Raw genomic sequence first — 25,422 nt, forward strand, 5'->3', positions numbered from 1 at the left:
AAAAAATAATTAAATTATTTAAATTATAATAAAATATTTTTTAATTTTACTAGAAAAGAAAGTCATAAGATGAATTTTAAAAAATTATAAAATTCGTTCTTGTGTTTATACAGGGAGGTAAAGGTAAAATTGATAAAATTTAATTAATATCTTTTAATTTTTTTAAAAATAATAATAGTTTTTAAAAATAATAGATAAAATTGTATTAATATTATATATAAAAATTAATCTTACAACTAATCAAACAAAAGTAATAAATATGGCAAAAAAAAAAAAAGAAAAAAAAAGAGGGCGAATGGCCTTCCGAGCCGGAAAACTTTTATAAAGTCATAGAATAATTACCAAACATTTAAAAGATCGAATTTATTTTATTTCTCCAACTCAAAGGAATAAAATAGACAACCCTTTATGACACTTGCTATTTATAAAGGGCAATGGTAGAGTTATTATAAGTTTGTTTTTATAAAAAAAAATAATGAGATATGAAGTTTGAGTTTGAGTAATGAGCTAAACTTAGTGATTCTCAAGTTTAAAGTCGTTGGTGTAACAATGAGATATGGAGTTTGAATTTCATTATAAGCCAAAAAAAAAAAAAAAAAACCTATATTGATGTGTTATCAGACCCAAATGTACAAAGGGGTGGCATGGCATAAAGCCCAGTGAACTTTGCCTCTATGGTAATTTTGTTACAGCAGCCTTGACAAAAGAGAAGTCATCTTCATGGCTTGTTTCTTCTTCGTCGTGGGGTTCGCTTAATTCGGCTGCTTCATCATCCTGACTGGTTCTTACAATCAAGTTGGTGGTTGAAGACGTGGGTGACAATGTCTCAGCTTCCATATCAGATATTTCCTGGTCCTCATAGGTGTAGGAGCGAGTTGAGTGTCCAGTGGTTTTGAAACGGTGAAGTTTGTTACCAGGAGAGTGTACTGTTGAGGCTGGGCTTGCACTTCCAGTTCCACCAAAGGTCCTAGTTGGAGACTTCCCTTCTTTCTTGTGCCTCTTTTTCACAGCCATATGCCACTTCTTAAGGGCCTTACTTGTTTGTTCATCAAAGATTGATTTCTTCATATGTGAACCCATCTGAAAGTGTTCGTCAATAGTGGTCAGCAACCATCATTCAGTGTGGGAATCATCTAGGTTTGTGGGGGCAAAAATTTTTTAAGCTTGTTAACATATGGGCCATTTGAACTTAACAGTATTTTAATAACATTGGATCTGTTCAATCCACTAGCAGAGAAGAAAAATTTTTAGTAGATTTGAAGTACCTGAGTTACTAGGGCATATAGTGGAAGTGTGATGTAGCTGCAGAGAAATAAGACCCCAGCCCTGCAAGGCCCCGGCAAAAATTCAATCCAGCAATTCAAATTAAAACAAAGATTAAATGCCTAAAACTAATAAACTTTTCCATCGAGGGTTGTAGACATGCTGCGTCCATAGTTGAGTGGAGGGCCAGTTTCGATCCTATGGCAAGTTCTTGGTGGGTTTCAAGTTCATTACTAGAGTGACCATTCTCACTGGAGGTGCAAAACAAGAAATGCAGAGGAAAATGCTTACCCTAAAGCAACCTTTACTATAGCAAGCTTGAAATTGGAATGAAAGCAAGATTTTAACCCAAATGAATACTGCAAATATATGAATTTGTTAGCAAGAACCACAGGAGTGAAACATGGGAGAACAGAGGATTCAACAAGGTTGGTGAGAATAGTCCATTACCCATATCCACAGGAAATATGTTATTTGAAAAGCATTCTGCACATGCCATGAAATAAGTTGCAGAAAATTATTAGATTCTCTTTGCATAAAATAATCAAAAGATTACACAGAGAACAAAGGTGCTAGAATTACACAGCCAAATTCCTAAAGCAATAAAATAAACATATCACACTAAATCAGAATGATTAAGGGTGAGGTGTATTTAGTATCTGCAAAAGAGAAGGGCATCCAATACCTGAAATAAAGCAAAATGGATAAGAAAAAGAACCAAGTGAGGACGACCAAACCAAAAATATTTGTCTGAGCCTTGGACAAGAGGCATCCCTTGCACCACTGCGTGTCTTTCTGCAATTTCAAGAGCCATCTTTGTCAGAATGGCTTGAAGCTCTGTCCCAACAGCAAAGATTATCTGTAACAAATTAACTGGTTAGAAAATTGATTCTTCCCCTTAATCTGTTTAAGAAATATAGCAGCAGGGTACTTACAATCACAGGGGTCATAGAAGCCCAAAATAATGCTTGCCATCCTAAAAAGAACAACAGATTTTTAGACTGTACGTATAATCTCTCAAATTCAACTTAATATTTCTAAAAAATAAGCAGTATTACCTTTAACATTTAGGAGCAGGAAAATTACAAAGGATGCCCACAAAACAGGACTGTCAACAATATGGAATAAGTTAGGTGTAATTTATTCAAGAACTTGATTATGGATTATAAATTGTAAATACTGATGAGTATAACATGATGAGAGATTTTAAATGTCAACTTTTACCTTACTCCCACAACGAGCTTGAAATCATCTTCCAATGATCTTTTTATGTATTTTTGGAAATTAAACTTACTTCCAGGAGCTAAATGAACCTACAAACATTGCAATGTCAAAATGAGAGTGGCCTATCCAAGCATCCAACACCAGAAAATGAAACTTTGCATTTGAAAACTCACTGTGATAAATCCATTGCGCAATGTCAAGTAATCAGCCTTGCTAACAGACCTAAAAAATTGTCGGAAGAAGCATCCCTGCAACGGGTTGAAACATAAATTTATAGAACAAAAATAGCATCAAACTGAAAAACATCAAATGTAACCCTGCTCTAAATTCTAATGAGTACCAAACTGAACTAACCAAATATTAACCTTCCGCACTTGAAATTGTCAGCAGGAGTCCATCCCAGTTAAATTTATATAATTCAAAGCAATGTATTTTAAAATATGATTTGTTATGTGTTCTCCTTTTGCATCATCAATGTTAGCTGCTGTTATCTGATTATTTCAGTCAAAATGTTCTCTAATGTTATTTAGGGGGTGCAATTTCTTTTCAAAATCTAGATGTGCTAAGTTTTTCATTCAACGATCAAGGCTTCTCCGCTTATGTGAACATTTGAGGTAAGAGTTGAAAGTTTAAATCAGATTTAAGTCACTTGCATCTCCACATTATGTTCTATGTTACTTTTCCAAATAAAAATTAGAAAAAAAAAAGGGAAATTAACACATGCTGCTTTAGTGAAATATATCTTACAATATAAAAAAAGAAAGGAATTCTAGTCCAGAAGCTAGTATGTGCTCTCACGAAAGATGTCTCATGAGTCAGCCTGAATCTTGAAGGATCTGCACATAAAAGTATATCTAATTTAGCATCTGAGATGACATCTAGACTCAGTTACAATGAACAAATCATTCAAATCAAGTTCGAGAGAAAAGCTGAAAAATCCGGGCTATAACATGGAGGGTGACAATATACCATTTGAAAACTCATAATCATGGGATGAAGTCTCCTGCTCCCATTCCTTCCAACCACGAATCTACACAAAGAAACTTCATTAAGTAGCTAAATATCAAGAGTTTATGAGTCTTCAAATAAAAAATTAACTCGGTACACAAATCAATTAGCAGGATGCAGCATGCAGGTTTGTCAACAGACCGGTCTACTTGGATTTCAACCAAATGACTGTTTCTAGCTAATTCGCTCTAAGCCTTAATAGAGAGGATTTCTTTTCAAGAAAGGAACATCACAATAGCATAGGCTGTATGATAAAGCAAACATTTCCTTACCTTTAGTCTTCCAAGCATCATGGTAGTTAAACTATATAAGACATGAAAGACTGCTAAGAAGAATATGAGGATGTGTAATTGATGCAGTCCATCAACTGATATAAGTGGTTCATACCCCTGTAAAATAAAACAAAATTAGCTATCACTTAAGCAAGATAGGATTCCAGGTTATTAGCTCATATACTGATGAAGAAAACTGCCAAGACCACACTAAAGTGAGGTGGCTAATACACTTGCCTATAAAATCAATTCCCATAATGTAGGAAGTCATATCTCAAATAGCAGTAAGGTCAATTTCTATGAAACTGAAGAAGTCTACATCTAATGGCAAACTTGCAGACTGAAAAAAAAAATTATAAAGAATTGTTGGTCTATGATTTTTAATTCCATTAGCATGTCACAATATGTGATCTGCAATAGCTAAAGCAGTAAATCCTTATTTTAACATATATGAAACATCAATTCTTTATGAAATTTTCATTACAACTATATATGATAAAACAATTAAAGTTCATTTCATCTCTTGTCATTTAATGAGAAAATTAAGGTTAAAATTGGTGCACCGAAAAGATATACTGATCATAGCATGCCTGTATTGAGTTAGTTTTGGCTTGTCTGGAACGCACTTACCTTCCACTAACCGAAAGAAATATAAAGAAAAATCCTATTTGCTTTGTTTCCAGTAAAACAGTCCTTAGATGCCATCTCTGGTAGTAAGTTTATTGCATACAAATTGCAATACAGGCTAGCAATGTCATTGATATTTACTATAAGAAGACGCTTGAGAACTTCTCAAGTGCCAATCAAAAAGCTTTAACTTAATTAACAATAAACATATACACTCACCGATTTGCATTTACTAGTGGTTTCAGCACCTGCTAGAAATCTACGTTCAAACCACAACAGCCTCCGGCGATGTTGTTCTTCAGTTTGGTCATTTTCACCATCAGCTCGACATGGCAACATAGTGTCTGCAACATTCTGGGGAATACATATTTTTGTAATGTATGTCTGCCCAAAAGTTAGGAGCAGTGAAATGAATCCTAGAATCATTAGCTCTGCAATAATAATTTCAGAGTCAGATTTTCCACTCCCACAAATAAAAATTTAAAAGAGCATATCAACTTTCAAAATTTTTTGTTGTGTTTCAAAATTTATCAGCCTGAGTATCAAAAACATTTCCTTTGAATGATAATCTTTGTCAAATGCTGATTATAATTATTAAACTCCTTGGTCTTGGCTTCATAGTTTTGATAGCCAAGTATCATACACATTGTTCTTACCAGATTTAACCTTCTCCAAGGCTTCAAATAGAGCTCTCTTGTGCCTTTCTGTCAACCACTGAATTGAAAATTCAAAAAATTTAGACCAAAGACAATTAAAATGAGCTAACAGAGCAAGATCACAATTTGAACCAAGTAAAGCCAAAAATATTTGATTTTCCAGCAGCAACAACAACAAGGTCTTACTTGCACAAAGATTGACGAAGAAAAAGAATAAGATTTCCAATTACTTTAGCCCGACATGATAAGTTCAATTGAAAGCGACAGTTAGCAACGAGCGGCAGGAGAAAGTAAGAACACGTTAATCCCATTGCAAGATAGTGAAATATTGATCAATGAAAAAGTGTAATCAAAATTAAAGGCGGGGGAGAGAGAGAGAGAGAGGGGGGGGGGGGGTGGGGTTGGGGGAGGGGGAATTTTCAGTTCTTTAAATCCGCCTTTAAGTGTCGTCTACAGTTCAGAATTGAAGAAGCAGATTGCATTGATGGTTTAGACCACCCAACAACCAAAAAGAACGAAGAATTGTAACACATATTGGAAAGGCGGCTGTTATTTTGCATTTATTTAGGGTATTTATTTACAAATTTTTGTGTGCATATCTATTTTTACTGATAAAATTTTGATAGTTTAGCTTGATTAGAAACGCATTTGTTAGCTGTAATTTTTTATATATATCTTTCATTTCTGGAGCAATAAAGATCAGAATTCTTATTTCAAAATTTCTTAGTTCTTTTACATGGTATCGGAGCCATGACTGATGAAAAGAAAAAATGAGAGTTCTGGATCAGGGAAGAAAACTTCTAGTTCTTACACACTAAATTCAAATGACAACCTAGATAACTTGATTACCCAAGTTCAGTTGAAGGGCGAGAATTACAAAAAATGGGCGCGAACTATGCGAACTGCATTGCGGGCCAAAAAGAAATATAGTTTTATTGATGGATCTGTCAAGCAACCAGCAGATGACTCACCGGAACTCGAAGATTGGTGAACGGTTAACTCTATGCTGGTTTCTTGGGTGTTTAACACCATTGAACCGACGCTTCGCTCGACCATCTCTCACATGGAGAACGTAAAAGATCTGTGGGAGGATATTAAACAGAGGTTCTCAATTGGAAATGGTCCACAAATGCAGCAACTAAGATCGGATCTGGCAAATTGTAGGCAGGAAGGTCAACCGATCATGTCCTATTTCGGAAGAGTCAAAACGTTATGGGATGAAATAAACAACTATGATCAGATACCAGTGTGTATCTATGCAAGCTGTAGATGCAATCTTACCATTAAATTGGAAAGAAAGCGTGAAGAAGAGAGAGTTCATCAGTTTTTGATGGGCTTGGATGAAGAAGGATACGGAACGGTGCGCTCTAATATTTTGAGCACTAAACCCTTACCCAATTTGAATCGTGCCTATGCTATGGTTGTTCAGCAAGAGCGGGTGCGAACTATGACACGAACCAAGGAAGAAAGAGGCAATTCTATGAGTTTTGCAATTCGAGCAAGTAGTCGAAATTCAGGGGGGGATAAAGACAAATCCTCAATTTGTTCTAATTGCAATCGAGAGGGACATGATGCTGAAAGTTGTTTCCAGCTGATAGGTTATCCAGAATGGTGGGGTAATAGACCACGTGGAACTTCTGCTGGACGAGGAGGTGGTCAAAAGCATGGCAATGGAGCAGGACATAGCAAGGGAGGAGTTGCTTGTGCCAACGCCACACAAGCAACTGGAGTTGATGGTGGGCGTGGAATTGTGACAGATTCAGATCGAAATGGTCTTAGTGGATTAAATGAAAAGCAGTGGCTGCTTTGCTGGGCATGTTGAATTCTTGTCAGAATGGTGGCAATGAGAGGCTGACAGGTACGCAGAGGATATTTCCTTGGATTATTGACACAGGAGCTTCCCATCATATGATAGGAACATTGGCATTTTTGAGTGAATTGCGTGACATTATGCCATGCTCAATCGGGTTACCTAATGGAGAAAAGACCTTGGCGGTGAAAGAAGGAACTGTATTGCTTGGAGGAGACTTGAAATTGCAGCGAGTCCTTTATGTGTCAAATTTGAATTGCAATCTGATCTCTGTATCACAACTACTTAATGATTCAAATTTGGTTATTCAACTTACTAACAAAATTTGTGCTATACAGGACCTAAATTCGAGGAACCTGATTGGAGTGGGTGAGCATGGCGAGGGGCTGTACTTTCTCAAGGGAGTGACATCGGTACATGCTTGCAAGGTAGCTAATGTGGGGTCTTTTGAGCTTTGGCATAAGAGAATGGGTCATCCTTCTTATAAGGTGGTAGAGTTAATTCCAGAAGCTGGTAGCATAGTTAGGAAAACTAATAAAACTTGTGAAGTTTGTTTTAGAGCAAAGCAAACGAGAGAGATTTTCTTTTCTAGTGACAATAAAGCTGATGGTTGTTTTGAATTGATACATTATGATTTGTAGGGACCTTATAGAGTCCCAACTTCTTGTGGAGCAATTTACTTCTTAACAATTGTTGATGATTACTCTCATGCTATTTGGATATATTTGCTGAATGGAAAACAAGAAGTAGCTTGTGTTCTTAAGAAATTTGTTCTGATGGTTAAACGCCAATTTGAAAAAAATGTGAAAATTGTCAGAAGTGATAACGGAAGTGAATTTATGTGCTTGAAAGAATATTTTGATGAACAAGGGATGTTGCATCAGACTTCCTATGTAGGAACACCTCAACAAAATGGCCGAGTGGAAAGAAAACATCGCCATATTCTTAATGTGGCAAGAGCCTTGAATTTCCAAGAAAATTTACCCATAGAATTTTGGGGAGAATGTGTACTTGCAGCCGGGTATTTGATTACTAGGACTCCATCTATGTTATTAAATGGTAAAACCCCATATGAGATGCTCTTTGGGAAAGTACCTTCTTACAAACACATTCGGGTTTTCGGTTGTATGTGCTATGCACATAATCTGAATCGGGATAAAGATAAATTTGGTAGTAGAAGTCATAGGTGTGTTTTTGTTGGGTATCCATTTGAAAAGAAGGTATGGAGATTGTATGATTTGGAAACTAAAGAATACTTTGTATCAAGAGATGTGGTATTCGCTGAAACAGAATTTCCATATGCAAATGAGAAAACAATGGGTGATGAACTCATTAAAAATGGAGTTGAGGAGTTGAGTGATGAAGTTGATGGTTTAGAGAACAACTTGTGAAAGGAGCACGATGAAAGTGTGGGTAGAGAAAGTGAGGTGAATCCTGAAATAGAATAATTGATCCATGAAAACAGTGAGAGAGTGGATAGAGGTGAAGTTGTTAAAGAGCAACCAGGTAGGAGATAAAAGGCCAAGCAACCTAGTGTTCATTTGAAGGATTATGTGACAAACGCCATCAAAACAAGCCCCTCGGTATGCTCACCTTCCCAATCTGATTCCTCAGGTACGCCTTACTCTATAACACATTATGTGGGTTATGATAAATTCTCTGCACAACATCGATGTTTTTTGGCAGCCATTACTACAGGACATAAACCAAGCTCTTATGCAGAAGAAGTTAAGGATGAACGGTTGAGAGCGGCTATGAGAAAAGAAATACAGGCTTTAAAGGATAATGGTACATGGACAGTTGAAAATCTACCATTTGGGAAAAAAGCAGTAGGAAGCAAGTGGGTATACAAAATTAAATACAATTCTGATGGAAGTGTTAAACGATACAAGGCGCGGTTAGTGATATTGGGAAATAATCAAGTTGAAGGCATAGATTATCAGGAGACTTTTGCTCCTACAGTAAAAATGGTTATTGTACGCACCTTTCTTGCCGTTGAGGCTGTAAAGAATTGGGAACTCCATCAGATGGATGTCCAAAATGCTTTCTTACACGGTGATTTGGAGGAAGAGGTTTACATGAAGATGCCGCCTGGATTTGCTTCTCAATCACTAGGGAAGGTTTATAAACTCCGGAAATCTCTATATAGTTTGCGGTAAGCACCTAGATGTTGGTTTGTGAAATTGGCTGCATCTCTGAAAGCTTATGGATTTCAGCAATCATATTCAGATTACTCTTTGTTCACTTTTCAAGCTAGGACTGCTCAATTGAATGTGCTTATTTATGTGGATGACCTTATTATCTCCAGCAATGATGTTTCCGCTATACAAAAATTCAAGAACTATTTGAGTCGTTGCTTTCATATGAAAGACTTGGGGAAGCTGAAATTTTTCTTAGGGATTGAAGTAGCCAGAAACTCGAATGGTATTTTCTTGTGTTAACGTAAGTATGCGTTGGATGTAATTTCAGAAGTTGGATTACTGGGTTGCAAGCAGGCTAAAACTCCTCTTGAACGAAATCACAAACTGGTCCTTACCGAGAGTGATGATGTGGATGACCCTGCTCAATATAGGTGTTTGGTGGGTCGGCTTATTTATCTAACAATAACTCGGCCCGAGTTGTCTTATTGTGTGCATATTCTTGCTCAGTTCATGCAACAACCGAAGAAAGCTCATTGGGAGGCAGCTGTTAGAGTTGTGCATTATTTGAAAGAAAATCCAAGTCAGGGTATACTACTGCATGCCAATTGTGATCTCAAATTGTCTGCTTACTGTGATTCTGATTGGGCTAGCTGTCCTTTGACGAGACAGTATTTGACCGGTTATTTTTTTCTTTTGGGTGAATCCCCTATCTCGTGGAAGACTAAAAAGCAATAGACAGTGTCTCGCTCATCGCTGAAGCTGAATATCGATCTATGAGTACTACAACTTGTGAACTTAAATGGTTGAAAGGATTATTGAATTCTCTTGGTGTGGTGCATACTGAACCTATGAATTTGTATTGTGATAGTCAGGCAGCTCTGCATATAGTTGCTAATCCTATCTATCATGAACGTACCAAGCATATTGAAGTGGACTATCATTTTATCCGTGATGAGATATTGAATGGTAACATTCGAACAGATTATGTACGTAGTTCAATACAACCTGCGAATATCTTCACAAAGGCGTTGGGAAAGGATCAATTTGACTTTCTTCTTCGCAAGTTGGGCATTCGAGATCTCCATGCTCCAACTTTAGGGGGGTTATTGAAAAGGCAGCTGTTAGCTGCCACTTATTTTGCATTTATTTAGGGCATTTGTTTAGGAGTTTTTGTGTGCATATCTGTTCTTACCTTTTATTGTATGGTTCTAATATAATTTTGGTAGTTTAGCTTGATTAGGAACTCATTTGTTAGCTGTAATTTTTTATATATATCTTTGATTTCTGGGGCAATAAAGATCAGAATTCTTATTCCAAAATTTCTTAGTTCTTTTACGTTGTATGATTATGATACAATTGTAGTAGTTTAGCTTGATTAGGAACCTATTTGTTAGCTGTAATTTTTTATATATATCTTTGATTTCTAGGGCCATAAACATCAGAATTCTTATTCTAAAATTTCTTAGTTCTTTTGCATGGTATCAGAGCCATGGTTGATGAAAAGAAAAATGAGAGTTCTGGATCCGGGAAGAAAACTTCTAGTTCTTACACACTGAATTCGAATGACAACCCAGGTAATTTGATTACCCAAGTTCAGTTGAACGGCGAGAATTACGAAGAATGGGCGCGAGCTATGCGGACTGTATTGCGGGCCAAAAAGAAATATGGTTTTATTGATGGATCTGTCAAGCAACCAGCAGATGACTCACTGAAACTCGAAGATTAGTGGACGGTTAACTCTATGCTGGTTTCTTGGGTGTTTAACACCATTGAACCGACGCTTCGCTCGACCATCTCTCACATGGAGAACGTAAAGGATCTGTGGGAGGATATTAAACAGAGGTTCTCGATTAGGAATGGTCCACGAATGCAGCAACTGAGATCGGATCTGGCAAATTGTAAGCAAGGAAGGTCAATCGATCGTGTCCTATTTCGGAAAACTCAAAACGTTATGGGATGAAATAAACAACTATGATCAGATACCAGTGTGTATTTGTGCAGGCTGCAGATGCAATCTTACCATTGAATTGGAAAGAAAGCGTGAAGAAGAGAGAGTTCATCAGTTTTTGATGGGCTTAGATGAAGAAGGATACGGAACAGTGCGCTCTAATATTTTGAGCACTGAACCCTTGCCCAATTTGAATTGTGCCTATGCTATGGTTGTTCAGCAAGAGCGGGTGCGAACTATGACACGAACCAAGGAAGAAAGAGGTAATCCTATGTGTTTTGCAATTCGAGCAGGTAGTCAAAATTCAGGGGGGGATAAAGACAAATCCTCAATTTGTTCTAATTGCAACTGAGAGGGACATGATGCTGAAAGTTGTTTCCAGCTGATAGGTTATCCAGAATGGTGGGGTAATAGACAACATGGAGCTTCTGTTGGACGAGGAGGTGGTCAAAAGCATGGCAATGGAGCAGGACGTAGCAAGGGAGGAGTTGCTCGTGCCAACGCCACACAAGCAACTGGAGGTGATGGTGGGCGTGGAATTATGACAGATTCAGATCGAAATGGTCTTAGTGGATTAAATGAAGATCAGTGGGGTGCTTTGCTGGGCATGTTGAATTCTTGGCAATGAGAGGCTGACAGGTATGCAGAGGATATTTCCTTGGATTATTGACACAAGAGCTTCCCATCATATGACAAGAACGTTGGCATTTTTGAGAGAATTGCGTGACATTGTGCCATGCTCAGTCGGGTTACCTAATGGAGAAAAGACCTTGGCGGTGAAAGAAGGAACTATGTTGCTTGGAGGAGACTTGAAATTGCAACGAGTCCTTTATGTGCCAAATTTGAATTGTAATCTGATCTCTGTGTCACAACTACTTAATGATTCAAATTTAGTTATTCAACTCACTAACAAAATTTGTGCTATACAGGACCTAAATTCAAGGAACCTGATTGGAGCGTGTGAGCAACACGAGGGGCTGTACTTTCTCAAGAGAGTGACATCAGTACATGCTTGCAAGGGGCTGTCTTTTGAGCTTTGGCATAAGAGAATGGGTCATCTTTCTTATAAGGTGGTAGAGTTAATTCCAGAAGCTGGTAGCATAGTTAGAAAAACTAATAAAACTTGTGAAGTTTGTTTTAGAGCAAAGGAAACAAGAGAGATTTTCTTTTCTAGTGACAATAAAGCTGATGGTTGTTTTGAATTGATACATTGTGATTTGTGGGGACCTTATAGAGTCCCAACTTCTTGTGGAGCAATTTACTTCTTAACAATTGTTGATGATTACTCTCGTGCTATTTGGATAAATTTGCTAAATGGAAAACAAGAAGTAGCTTGTTTTCTTAAGAAATTTGTTGTGATGGTTAAACGCCAATTTGAAAAAAATGTGAAAATTGTTAGAAGTAATAACGGAAGTGAATTTATATGCTTGAAAGAATATTTAGATGAACAAGGGATGTTGCATCAGACTTCCTGTGTAGGAACACCTTAACAAAATAGCTAAGTGGAAAGAAAACATCGTCATATTCTTAATGTGGCAAGAGCCTTGCATTTCCAAGCAAATTTACCCATAGAATTTTGGGGAGAATGTGTACTTGCAGCCGGGTATTTGATTAATAGGACTCCATCTATGTTATTAAATGGTAAAACCCCATATAAGATACTCTTTGGGAAAGTACCTTCTTACAAACACGTTCGGGTTTTCGGTTATTTGTGCTATGCGCATAATCTGAATCGGGATAAAGATAAATTTGGTAGTAGAAGTCGTAGGTGTGTTTTAGTTGGGTATCCATTTGAAAAGAAGGGATGGAGATTATATGATTTGGAAACTAAAGAATACTTTGTATCAAGAGACGTGGTATTCGCTGAAACAGAATTTCCACAATGCAAATGAGAAAACAATGGGTGATGAACTCATTAAAAATGGAGTTGAGGAGTTGGGTGATGAAGTTGATGGTTTAGAGAACAACTTGGGAAAGGAGCACGATGAAAGTGTAGGTAGAGAAAGTGAGGTGAATCCTAAAACGGAAGAATTGATCGATAAAAACAGTGAGGGAGTGGATAAAGGTGAAGTTGTTGAAGAGCAACTTGGTAGGGAACAAAGGGCCAAGCAACCTAGTGTTCGTTTGAAGGATTATGTGACAAACGCCATCAAAACAAGCCCCTCGGTATGGTCACCTTTCCAATCTGATTCCTCAGGTGTGCCTTACTCTATAGCACATTATGTGGGTTATGATAAATTCTCTACACAACACCGATGTTTTTTGGCAGCCATTACTACAGGACATGAACCAAGCTCTTATGCAAAAGCAGTTAAGGATGAACGGTGGAGAGCGGCTATGAGAAAAGAAATACAAGATTTGGAGGATAATGGTATATGGACAGTTGAAAATCTGTCATTTGGGAAGAAAGCAATAAAAAGCAAGTGGGTATACAAAATTAAATACAATTCTGATGGAAGTGTTGAAAGATACAAGGCGCGGTTAGTGATATTGAGAAATAATCAAGTTGAAGGCATAGATTATCAGGAGACTTTTGCTCCTACAGCAAAAATGGTTACTGTGCGCACCTTTTTTGCTATTGCAGCTGTAAAGAATTGGGAACTCCATCAGATGGATGTCCAAAATGCTTTCTTACACGGTGATTTGGAGGAAGAGGTTTACATGAAGATGCCGCCTGGATTTGCTTCTCAATCACCAGGGAAGGTTTGTAAACTCCAGAAATCTCTATACAGTTTGCGGCAAGCACCTAGATGTTGGTTTGTGAAATTGGCTGCATCTCTGAAAGCTTATGGATTTCAGCAATCATATTCAGATTACTCTTTGTTCACTTTTCGAGCCGGGACTGTTCAATTGAATGTGCTTATTTATGTGGATGACCTTATTATCTCCAGCAATGATGTTTCCGTTGTACAAAAATTCAAGAACTATGTGAGTCGTTGCTTTCATATGAAAGACTTGGGGAAGCTAAAATTTTTCTTAGGGATTGAAGTAGCCAGAAACTCAAATGGTATTTTCTTGTGTCAACGGAAGTATGCGTTGGATGTAATTTCAGAAGTTGGATTACTGGGTTGCAAGCTGGCTAAAACTCCTCTTGAACGAAATCACAAGCTGGCCCTTACCGAGAGTGATGATGTGGATGACCCTGCTCAGTATAGGCGTCTGGTGGGACGGCTTATTTATCTAACAATAACTCGGCCCGAGTTGTCTTATTGTGTGCATATTCTTGCTCAGTTCATGCAACAACCGAATAAAGCTCATTGGGAGGCAGCTATTAGAGTTGTGCATTATTTGAAAGAAAATCCAGGTCAGGGTATACTACTGCATGCCAATTGTGATCTCAAATTGTCTGCTTACTGTGATTCTGATTGGGCTAGCTGTCCTTTGACGAGACGGTCTTTGACCGGTTATTTTGTTCTTTTGGGTGAATCCCCTATCTCGTGGAAGACTAAAAAGCAACAGACAGTGTCTCACTCATCCGCTGAAGCTGAATATCGGTCTATGCGTACTACAACTTGTGAACTTAAATGGTTGAAAGGATTATTGAATTCTCTTGGTGTGACGCATACTGAAACTATGAATTTGTATTGTGATAGTTAGGCAGCTCTGCATATAGTTGCTAATACTGTCTATCATGAATGTACCAAGCATATTGAAGTGGACTGTCATTTTATCCGTGATGAGATATTAAATGGTAACATTCGAACAGATTATGTACGTAGTTCAATGCAACCTGCGGATATCTTCACAAAGGCGTTGGGAAAGGATCAGTTTGACAGGGGGTATTGGAAAGGCAGCTGTTAGCTGCCACTTATTTTGCATTTATTTAGGACATTTGTTTGGAAATTTTTATGTGCATATATGTTCTTACCTTTTGTTGTATGATTCTGATACAATTTTGATAATTTTGCTTGATGATAAACCTATTTGTTAGCTGTAATTTTTTATATATATATTTGATTTCTGAGGTAATAAACATCAGAATTCTTATTCCAAAATTTCTCAATCCTTTTATAGCCAAGGAAAAGGACTGAAGAATTAAAGAGAAGCAAAAACAAAATCCATGTGGGCAAAACATCAAGATTATCAAGAACACGAAAAAAGAAGGCAGAAAATCAAATAAAGACTATTTGAATGGAATATTTTGCACATACCGTTCCAAATTTGTGAAGACCTTTTTCTAAGAGAATAGAGATGATGATCATAACAGCGCAAACACCAGCCACAGCCCATGTGGGTGTTTGATCAAGCTTCCTCTGCGTGCTGCTACTGTCATTACTTGCAGCCATAACCCGCAGTCCTCGGCCACACACCACCCACAAACACAAACAAAAAAGCAACTTCATTTCCACTACAAAGAGAAGATTAGAGAGCAGAGGAACAGGAAAAGAAAGAAGGGAACGTTTTGCAGGAGAAAAGAACGATGAAAGAAGGATTTATTCTTGATAAGCTAACAGTAGCAGGAGTAAGTAAGTGACGAGTCGGCCTCGTAGCCGCAGGTGAACTAGTCTTCAGCAGTAGAAACACGGTTTCAGCTGAAAAATATATATAATAATCGAAGAAAATAGCCCTCTTCATAGAATTCTTTATTCTTGATTTGTTTTCATAAGAGCAATGGGCAACTTCTGATTTGGTGTCAGTACGAGCAATGGTCAATGGGCAACTTCTGATCTGGTGTCAGCTACGCCCAAGTCAATGGTTTTTATTATAACGGTGGAGGATAAACCAATAACTGATATGAAGGCTGCGTGGGATGCTTTAATACAATTGGAGTCAGGCTACGATACGGCCATTAATTGAGGAGGAAAGTGGAACCTGCAAACAGAAGAAGCTTTTGTTTTCGCCTGAAAACTTATTTGTTTTAGACCAATTGAAGGAAAAAGTTAGAAGTTTTTAATAATTGTTTGATCATATGTTCCCACATTTTAGAGTAGAGAATAATTATATCTATATCCTGAATATAATGTTGAGATTAATTTTATTAATCTCAGTAAAATATATGATTATAAATTGTTTTTTTTATTAATAATTATTTTAAGTGAACAAAATTTAAAATTCTTCAAATTAATTAATTATTTTTAATGTTAAAAATTAAAATATACAATTCAAAGAACATTTAAATATAATTACCGATTACAAAAATATTTGACATTATCTATACAATAAACCATTGTTTTATTTTGATTGTTTTGTTTGATTGGAAATTAGAATTCCCAATCAGACCCATCATAACACTACCATTCAATTTATTTATTTTTTTTAATTTTTCAAGAATTCGAATCTAATTAAATTGAATGAATAAAAAAAATTACATATGAGATGTCAATGGAGTTAATTAAAAAATTTTTCAAATTTTATGTTAAAATACACTTTAATTTCTAACAATTTTAGTATATGTTAAATTGTTAATTACTCTATGATCGTTGGTAGGATATTGAAGAAACAACAACAAAATATAATCCATAATAGAGCATACAAATTCATTTCTTATAGTGGACAATAAAAATCAAGATATGGTAAAGTAAAATATAGAGAGAAAAGAGAATATATAAATACAATGATTGGGTAGGGTTGCTGATCTATTTGATGAAGAAAAGTTATTTATTATTTAGTGAGTAGCATAAATTTGTTCAACATTGTTACAATTATAATGAAGAAAAAATATGTTTTTTAAATATAATATATTTTATTTATATAAATTTAAAAATTATTAATTTTTTAAATACTATTTTTTTAACGCGGACAAAGTTGTGGGTTGGGTCTCCAGAAGCTCGTTATATATATATATATATATATATATATTTTTTATTATATGAACTATATATAATAATGACATGGATTTCCTATATCAGTTTTTAGTTTTTTATGGTGATTTCAAGATTTTATCTCCGAATTATTCTAATTGATTTTTTTTTTTCAGATTTTCCAAAATTTAATTGGTACGAACGCGTCTTGAAGTTGAAGAAATCGCAGAAAACTTCAAACCCAATACATACAAGTTTCTTGTCAATCACAACTCAATATAATTTTGTATTCATTTTCACACTTTGTATCTAACCAAAGCCATTTTCAATTCAATAGTTTTGCCTACTCGGGAATAATATATAAAAAGCAAGAACCAACTTGTACGCTCCATCGTGGTGGAAATGACCCTACTTGGCTCCTCAATATTATTTTTTTAATACAAGAGGCATGAACACCCATAATAATTAAATTTTATTTGAAATCGACTTTTCTAAATAATTTTTTTTTTATTTGAAACTAAATGTTGTTTTTCATTTACCATCAAATTTCTTAGTATGATTAGATTCAAATTTATTGATAATATAAATCTCATCATTAATATTAAGAATGATATAACTTGATTGGAATTAATGAACCTTTAATTGCGATTTGAGGCTTACCTATCTTGTGTAATTGAATGATCAGCAAAACAAACAGAAGGGGATTTTCTCTTCCTGGTTCATGGCCAATTGGCCATCCCTGCAGTTGGAGGATGGCGAAGGACCTTCAGTCTGACAATTCTGTTTTAGAATACTAAGCTCTCTAGGAGAACTAAGAACACTTTCTAGGTCTACATAGTTGTTATTTTTGTACTTGTGAAGCAAATGCATAGGTGAAGTTCCTCTGCTTTTGGTACTTGCCTGATCTGGACTCGTGAACCCAGATGAAGCTTCAGCTTCTGCTGTTGCAGGCTTCCTCAGCTTGCTTTTCTCCCTTGCTGCCTTCTTCCATATTTTCAAAGCTTTTGCTGTTTGCACTTCAAAGATTGCCTTTTTCATGTGAGACATGCAATTGTAATATTCTGTATCATTAGTTAGGTTCTTCTCTGCTGTATCTTGTTAGTTTGTCCTGGAAAATGTTGTACATCTTCACCTCAGTGACTAGGGCATACAGAGGGAACGTGATATTGCAACCCAAGAATTGAAGGGCTACACCAAGAGTGACCCTTGTCAAAATTTCTTGCAAGTTTTTATGGCAGCATGATTTCAATCCGGACTCATATTACATCAAGAAATTCTGCTTCATCAGACAAAAAGAATATTCTTCCATATATGATAGACTGTTGTTTGAGAAGTAAAATAAGACATTTAGGGATTATTTTCACAAATTGTTATGAACTTAGATGTCAGATGCTAATCACATAACAAAATTAAACTTGCATTGTTAAATAATCAATCTTTGTTATAGAAGCACAGATTGCCTGAAAAATGCCACCTGCATAACATTTGATTTTTTTTATATATAATTTTCCTAAGAAAGAATTAAAAGGAGAGATGATATGCGAAGGTTGACAAGTCAAATCATATATTTTTAAAAAGTTAATAATCAGGAGTCATATTAGATGAGATGATGATAAAAAATAAATCAAATGACTTGCGATCAAGATGATCAAGTTAAATGAAACATCATTTGAAATTATTAAGTTGAGTGGAGACCAACCAACTTTGCTAGCTCAATGCAACATACCCGATCTAAATAAAAAATTTCATATTATGTTTGATAAGTATAAGGAATCAACCAATCTCCTTCCCTTATGACAGATATATTTATTGAAAGTGTGTTAGACCACGCTTGTTTCAATGATACTAAATAATCGTATTGTAGCACACAAATAGCTTATCATGACAATCTATACAAATAGCACACAAATAGCTTATTGAAAGTAAAATTCATTTTCACTCACTGTATAAAGAAAATTCCTTGAAGATATTTTACATTTTCTTGGCTTCCTCTTTTAATTTTTTTTATTGTCTCTATTGAAATAAGAATTAACTTAAATATCTGAGCGTATCCAGCAAATTTCACTTTGAATTATTCTCTTACCTTTTCATTGTCTTATTCCAAACAACCCATAGCAAAAGTTTTCATCATAACGAATCTAACAATCCATCTAAGACTTTGTGTTGTGGACAAGCCTGTATGCCTCAAAAGAAAAGATGTTTGTCTCATAAACCTCAACCTGGAAAGATCTGCAGAAACCAACCAAATTTGAAAAAATATCTAAACTTCTTTACTCAATTTATCAAATATAGAGGTTGAAATTGTAAATTGCCATTAGTAAATTGATACTCCAAAGAAGTCTCCAATTCCCCTTTTTTCTATTTCTTCCTCTGTTTGTTTCATTCTCTGAACCTTAGAGCCACAAAATTAACATCCTTCCCTTGAAATTGATTTTTACATAACATAATTGTGCATCATGAAGTAATTATAGAATACCTTAGCCTTTGCCAGTGCAATGGGACTACACTATAGAAACAATGCAAGCACAAATATGAAGATGTATAATTGGTGCACCCCAGATCATTAAATCAATGGTACTTCACGCTGCATCCACAAAATATAATTCGTGGTGAATTAATTTGAAGTTGATTCCAACTAGATTGCTATTAAGACAGAGTTGAATTGAATACTACTTGCGTGTTTGTAACAGTAATCACCTCCAGTTGCTGAAGCTAGAACTCGGTGCCACATGGCATCTCCGGCATAACATATAATTTTCTTCTATCATTGGCTTGAGTTAGAATCTTAGATTTGGTTTTTCATTTCCCAGGAAGCATACAGCAATTCCATGATAGCTTGCTGTCCCTCAAGCAGTGTAAGTGTAAACCAATAATTGGTGGCCAAAACTAAGCCCTGAGAGGCCACTCACTATTCAGCAATAAACTTGAAGAGACCGCAACAAATACGTGGGCCTAGCCCAACGTAACACTTAGGTTGGGCTGACTCAATCCACAAGCTCTCAGTATCACCGAAGAAGAAGAAGAAGAAGAAGAAGAAGAGATTACTTGCACACGGTAATCAAGGAATCAACCAAGCATTTGGTGAGCCATTTTTCCTTACTCCGCAGGATGACTGCTCTTTCGAGTCCCTTCCTTTCATTCACACCTCCTCAATCTCACCTCTTATCATCTGGTAGTTTTCTTTCTAAATTTTTGTTTATTCTTGTTTTATTTGTACTGGGTCTTAGCTCTCTTGTTTGATCATCATAAAATTTGTAAGAAATCAAAACTCAGTTTTTCTTATTTGTTCTCATTCAATGTGTGTAATTTTTTTTTGGCATAGTGTTGTTGGTCTTGGGAACTGGGTTCTGAACTAGCGAGCGTCAAGAATCCTCAATTTTGTTGATTCTTTTCTCTTCTTTTTTAATTTATTTATCAACCTGCCTCAATCAGATGATACTGTATAAGACTTGAGATAATTAATTTATAAGAGTTAGGATAATTAACTTCTGAATGTTGCTAATGTTATGCTGGAGTCTGGAGATTGCTAAGAGTACAATTTTATGGTCTTGTTTAGGAATTTACTTTATGATTGATTATGACTTGTATTGTTATAGCCATTCGTATTCTGCTTATAAATGCTTTTACCACCTTAATGTGATTCTGCCTTTCTAATTTTGCTAAAATATTCAATGCTAGGTGGTTCTTTGAAGCCAATTGACCAGAGTCTTTTATCTATTAGCCCCTCTAAATCTTTCAGTAAAGCAAAGCTTACTGCCTATAAAAGGTCCCTTACTGTTCAGGCAAGGTACAATGTCATTGCCTCAGATATATAATTTGCTTTAGTCACTATCATATTGCGGTGAATAGAATTATCAGTAGCAATGAATTTGGGCAATTTTTCTGTCTCACCCCGCCTATGTTGAGTTAAAACATGAAAGCAGTGATGTTTCTTTATGAAAATCTCATAAGCTTTAATCGTCTCTGTTTTCCTTTTCTTTTCTGACTAGAATTTTTTCTCCTATTGCACATTGTAGCTTGAATTGTGTTCCGTTCCAGTATTTTCCTTTCTTACAAATATTTAAAAGACGTTGCCTTGTGCATTCTTTCAATCTGCCACTTTTCTTTTCATATTTTTCCCAATAGACACATATTGCATTTGGATCAGTCGGATTGTCAATAAATTGTTTTTCACTTTCATTATTCTTCTATTTTTGGCATTATAGATTTTACATGCTTCTCATATCATCCTATTAATATCTTTTCTTCTCATGCCTAAGTCATATCAATATTTTTCTGCTATCTCAACCACATTCCTTTCTTGTTTTCTTTTGTTTTTCCTTATGCAAGTACAGTGGCAATCGGGGAAGACCAAATAGTGCAGGTATCTTCATCGGTGGCTTCGTACTGGGAGGAATAGTAGTTGGAACATTGGGATGTGTCTATGCTCCACAGGTACTGCTTGATCATCCACCAGATGAATTTTAGTTGAATTTCTGTTTTAAGGGTTTTCTTTTGCTAAATTATTCATTGATATTGATGGTGTATGTTTTCTTCGAGACAATTGATGATAATCTTTAATATAATGTGACTTATTGCTTGACTACTTCCATACAGCTATTTTTCTTTCTTTCACTCTTTCTGAATTCCACTTCTGCCTTTCACAGTCTTTGCATTTTAGGTGGTCTTGGTCTTAACTTGGATATTAATAACTGATCTTTTTGCCCATATGATTTAACATTTTTGTTGAGGTTTAAGTTTAGGAAAAAGGTTATAATTATGGACTTTTGGCCTATAGCTCTCTTTTGTTCCATAGAAGAGGTTATGCACTAAAGTCAACTTAACCCATCTGATTGATGTGTCATTGATATTGCAGATCAGCAAGGCACTAACTGGAGCAGACAGAAAAGATTTAATGAGGAAGCTGCCAAAGTTTATCTATGATGAGGAAAAGGCATTGGAGGTTAGAACTTGTTTCTGTATTTATCACCCATTTCAATCATGTTCATTATCATTGAAGTTGGGTTTGGGTTTAATCTCAATAATAATCATAATCCAAAGCTACTGGATAATAGAAAATTAGCTCTATTTATAAAATTTACAACTCTAATCAATTTAGGATTAGAAAACCTAATCAATTCTAATTAGAAATACTAAATAAGATAAACTATGAAATAATAGATCTAGTAATAATAGAATTTTTAAATAATAAATACTCTTTAAATTTCTTAATTCTATAATAATTAAAACTTCTAAATAAAACTCTAAGCTTCCTATAGTGCATCACTACTTCTTGCAAAAGGTGAGTTACTTGCTTTTCTTTTTGCTATTTCTTTTCATTACATGTTTTTTTTTTTTTTTGCATATTTGTTGAGAAAATTATTATTGCTATTAAATTTGTGGTTAAATTTATAGTTTAAAGCATTAGTTCGCTCGAAATACAGTGAGTTTTCTATTATATCTACATAATTATTTTAGCTATAAATTATTTAATGTTTATGATATCTAAAAATGATAGATTTAATATCTTTATTTGATATATTTATACTTATTATATAGTTGTCTATCTTAGTTTAACTTGTATTTATCAATATTTATCATTTTATGAACTTTGCAATTTTTTTTTTTTGAAAAAATTGCATAAAGCCGTTATGTTAGGACTGTTATGGGCTTGTTTCCATTACCCGTGACCGCAATTTAAAGCCATGGTTGCACTGGCCATAACCGGCTCAATGCCAGGACTAGCTTTCCCATTTAGATTTTCTCAGGCGTTAAAGATCACATCCTGTACGTGCAGATGTGCACACATTCGTATGGCAGGTTTTCTGGTCATATAAGTGGACATGGCTTTTAAAAGCAGAATTTTTAATTTTGGGTCTTTGATTGATAAAGAAATAAAATGATAACAAATTTAAATTGCTCATGTTATCTATCCTTATGATTCATTGTACAATTTGCACTAAAACTTCTTTGGTTATGATGTTATAACAACAGAAGACTCGCAAAGTACTGTCTGAAAAGATCCAACAATTGAATTCTGCAATAGATGAGGTTTCTGCTCAACTGCACACAGATGACAGCTCAAATGGAACTGCAGTGAATTCAGATGAGATCCAGGCTTCTACGTGAGAAAATACTTGTTGAGATCTCAACACAAGTTAATCAGCACTAGAATACAATGTCCAAAAATTTTTCTTTTTTATTATAATTTGTTGTAAACCACATAAGCGTGAAAATTATAAAAAAAAAATAAAATAAACATATAAAATATTAATATTTACGTGGTTCACTTTCTCTAATAGGTTACATCCACAGGCATGTTATTTTCTATTCAATAAAATAAATCATAATTACAAGTTTTAAACTATATTACTCATTATACCAATTACACCCAAGAGAATTCTTATTACATAACTATTCATAGTAAATAAATTAATTAGTCATCTCAATCTTCTCTAAACATAATTCAAAATAGTTGCTACTTTAATTACAATACTACAAATAGTGTTTTTAACTACATACATTCACATTGAATTCTATATCCTTTCTCCACTTTAAAATCTCTTTTGCTCCATATGGCTGTAACGAGTAAAAACTTTTTATCAATAGGTAAAGTCAAATTTTTAGCAATTAGCAAATTTAAACTATAGGCTGAAAGCTGCTCTCTTTAATAGGTGAAGTCACTAACTTTTTCATAATATTTCTATTTATAGTATTAGTCACCTCAATTTTAATCCAATTAGAAATCCAATTCAATTTATAAATAATACTAAAATAAGAGTTTTACATATATGAAAAATATTCTTTCATATTGAGGAATATTTCTCCTACTCAAATTAAAAAATAATATCTTTACATCTAACTAGGATTTTAATTCATAATTCAAATATAATTGTTCTTTTGTTTTTTTTTTTTTCCTTGATTCTTGCTTTGAGGAAGTGTTAATTTTGGCTATTGTAGTGCTTATTGCTTCTGTTCTGTTCTTCACATGCGGAATGATTAATTTTCATCAACAATTGAAGCGGTAGGCCATTTTTGCATTGCAATTGGTGAGCTGAGGCCACAATGTCTCAATATCATGAACTCCGTTAAATATGCTCGGTCACGGATTTGGGAATCATACAACAAGCTTCCTCCTCTGGCCTCTGACCCCCCCAAAAAAAATATCTCTCGTGAATTTTTTTTAATATATATATTTTTCATTAATATGATTAGGAACTATCGTCACATCAATTGGGTTGGATTCTAATTGTGATAAGATCATGAGTCATTTCCCCATATTTTATAGGTCATAATAATTTTTTTTAATTTTTAAAATCTAGTTATAAAGAATAAAACAAGAAAATAAAAAAGTAACAAAATAAAAAAAATAGAACGAAAGACTTAGGTAATAATTAAATTAGAATGCAGAAAAATATAAATTCAATTATTAATAAAAAATTAAAAAAATTACGTTATCTTTTTTTTTTTTTTAATTTTTCAATTTATTATAATTTAATAAATAAATTTATAATTAATTAAAAATATACAGAAACAATATTTTATTTTTAATTTAAATAATAAATTATAATAATTTTATATTTTTACCCTCATTTTCTCACATTATTATTATTTTTTTTAATAAATAGAACAGGCAGAATTTAAACTTCCAAAATCATAAACTATGAGAAAAACAATTATAACTGAACTAAGAATTCAATGACCTTCAATCTCAGAAGTCATATGGTTGTTTGGAAGATTGTGGGAAAAGCCTCCATTAAAGATGCAGGAAAGTTGGATATGACATTTAATGATGATAATAATAATTGATAATATGAAACGTACGATACTCATGTTTTGACTTGTCTATTAAAAGCAACTGACCCCATCCTTAATATATATATGAAGTTCAAAGTCAAAAAATTAATATAAATAATTTAATTGAATTGATAAATTCGATTGATTATTAATATTGCAACTATATTACATATAATTGTACAACATTGTTGACAGCATGATTTTCTTTCTAAGAGTTTTGTTAATTATGATTTGATTATGATTTGATGTTAAGAGATGCTCAATGCCCTAATTGGGACACGTTTTCCACATCATAAATGGTCATGCATTAATATTTTATCAATTCAAAATGGGGCAGCTGGGGTGGGCCAATCCCTTTTTTTTTCATAATTAGAAAAAAAAAATGCCCATTTAATTATTAGTTTTCTCCACTATTAAATTATTATAATAAAAAATAATATTTTTTATTATTTAAATTTTATTTTTATTATATTTTAATTGAGTATTTACTCAGTTAAAAAAAAAGTATGGAAATAAATATTTTTATTTTAGAATTTTATTTTAATTTAATTTGTTTTATTTTTATAGTGAAAAGTTTACAACCATTTAATTTGGAGGAGAAGATAAGCTGATGTGGGTTGGGAATGGTGAGGTTCAATTCCAATCAAAGGTTGCTTTCATTTCATAAAGCTCTCCATTAATATTTTAAAATTTAATTTCTTATACTATAAAACATAAAGTAGTTTTCTTCTCTATTTATTTTGTGAAAAAATAATTTATATATAAAAAATATTTTTTATAAAAAATATTTTGTAAAATAATATTTTTTATAATAATATTTTTTATTATTTAATTATAATGTTAAACTAATAATAATATTTATATCATATATTTATAAGTATTTTTACATTTCAATAAGATTATCAAAGTCTAAATAATGAAAATAATTTTTATTTTTAAAAAAGAAAATTATTTTT

The 25,422-nt window shown here is 34.1% G+C and overlaps 2 protein-coding genes and 1 long non-coding RNA gene across 4 annotated transcripts; 1 reads left to right on the plus strand and 2 right to left on the minus strand.

Moving 5' to 3' along the window:
- Nucleotides 1-465: 465 nt before the first annotated feature.
- LOC110669767 (MLO-like protein 10) lies at nucleotides 466-15,639 on the minus strand. 2 transcript variants are annotated; one of them, XM_021831536.2, is made up of 15 exons: nucleotides 15,101-15,639; nucleotides 5,051-5,108; nucleotides 4,614-4,825; nucleotides 3,768-3,884; nucleotides 3,457-3,517; nucleotides 3,235-3,323; nucleotides 2,661-2,735; nucleotides 2,488-2,576; nucleotides 2,322-2,371; nucleotides 2,199-2,239; nucleotides 1,949-2,122; nucleotides 1,714-1,749; nucleotides 1,555-1,622; nucleotides 1,266-1,326; nucleotides 466-1,080 (listed from the first exon to the last, which is right to left on the minus strand). In XM_021831536.2, the coding sequence occupies exons 1-15, from the start codon at nucleotides 15,290-15,292 to the stop codon at nucleotides 673-675; spliced, it is 1,731 nt and encodes a 576-aa protein (XP_021687228.2). In that variant the 5' UTR covers nucleotides 15,293-15,639; the 3' UTR covers nucleotides 466-672. The 2 variants fall into 2 exon arrangements, with proteins under 2 accessions (XP_021687228.2, XP_057994317.1); XM_058138334.1 differs by lacking the exon at nucleotides 15,101-15,639 and adding an exon at nucleotides 5,237-5,412.
- A 3,044-nt stretch (nucleotides 15,640-18,683) lies between these two features.
- LOC131174751 (uncharacterized) lies at nucleotides 18,684-19,560 on the minus strand. The gene is made up of 3 exons (XR_009144987.1): nucleotides 19,388-19,560; nucleotides 19,167-19,274; nucleotides 18,684-18,919 (listed from the first exon to the last, which is right to left on the minus strand). It is a non-coding gene; the product is annotated as an uncharacterized LOC131174751 (long non-coding RNA).
- Nucleotides 19,561-19,686: 126 nt separating this feature from the next.
- LOC110669772 (uncharacterized) lies at nucleotides 19,687-22,949 on the plus strand. Its single transcript, XM_021831540.2, has 5 exons — nucleotides 19,687-19,862; nucleotides 20,369-20,477; nucleotides 21,025-21,124; nucleotides 21,546-21,632; nucleotides 22,664-22,949. Exons 1-5 carry the CDS (start codon nucleotides 19,799-19,801, stop codon nucleotides 22,796-22,798), a joined length of 495 nt encoding a protein of 164 aa, XP_021687232.2. The 5' UTR covers nucleotides 19,687-19,798; the 3' UTR covers nucleotides 22,799-22,949.
- The last annotated feature ends 2,473 nt before the right edge of the window (nucleotides 22,950-25,422 follow it).

This window comes from Hevea brasiliensis, chromosome 16 (genome assembly GCF_030052815.1).
Source record: "Hevea brasiliensis isolate MT/VB/25A 57/8 chromosome 16, ASM3005281v1, whole genome shotgun sequence".
NCBI classification, from domain to species: domain Eukaryota; kingdom Viridiplantae; phylum Streptophyta; class Magnoliopsida; order Malpighiales; family Euphorbiaceae; genus Hevea; species Hevea brasiliensis.

Excerpts from the sequence above, each read along its gene's own strand:
- LOC110669767 (XM_021831536.2), bottom strand. The coding sequence starts at position 15,292 with ATGAAGTTGCTTTTTTGTTTGTGTTTGTGGGTGGTGTGTGGCCGAGGA. Across the intron at positions 3,518-3,767 it reads TGATGCTTGGAAGACTAAAG|ATTCGTGGTTGGAAGGAATG; the intron begins GTAAGGAAATGT and ends TTCTTTGTGTAG. Across the intron at positions 1,623-1,713 it reads CATATTTCCTGTGGATATGG|TATTCATTTGGGTTAAAATC; the intron begins GTAATGGACTAT and ends ATATATTTGCAG.
- LOC110669772 (XM_021831540.2), top strand. The coding sequence starts at position 19,799 with ATGACTGCTCTTTCGAGTCCCTTCCTTTCATTCACACCTCCTCAATCT. Across the intron at positions 21,125-21,545 it reads GATGTGTCTATGCTCCACAG|ATCAGCAAGGCACTAACTGG; the intron begins GTACTGCTTGAT and ends TTGATATTGCAG. Across the intron at positions 21,633-22,663 it reads ATGAGGAAAAGGCATTGGAG|AAGACTCGCAAAGTACTGTC; the intron begins GTTAGAACTTGT and ends TTATAACAACAG.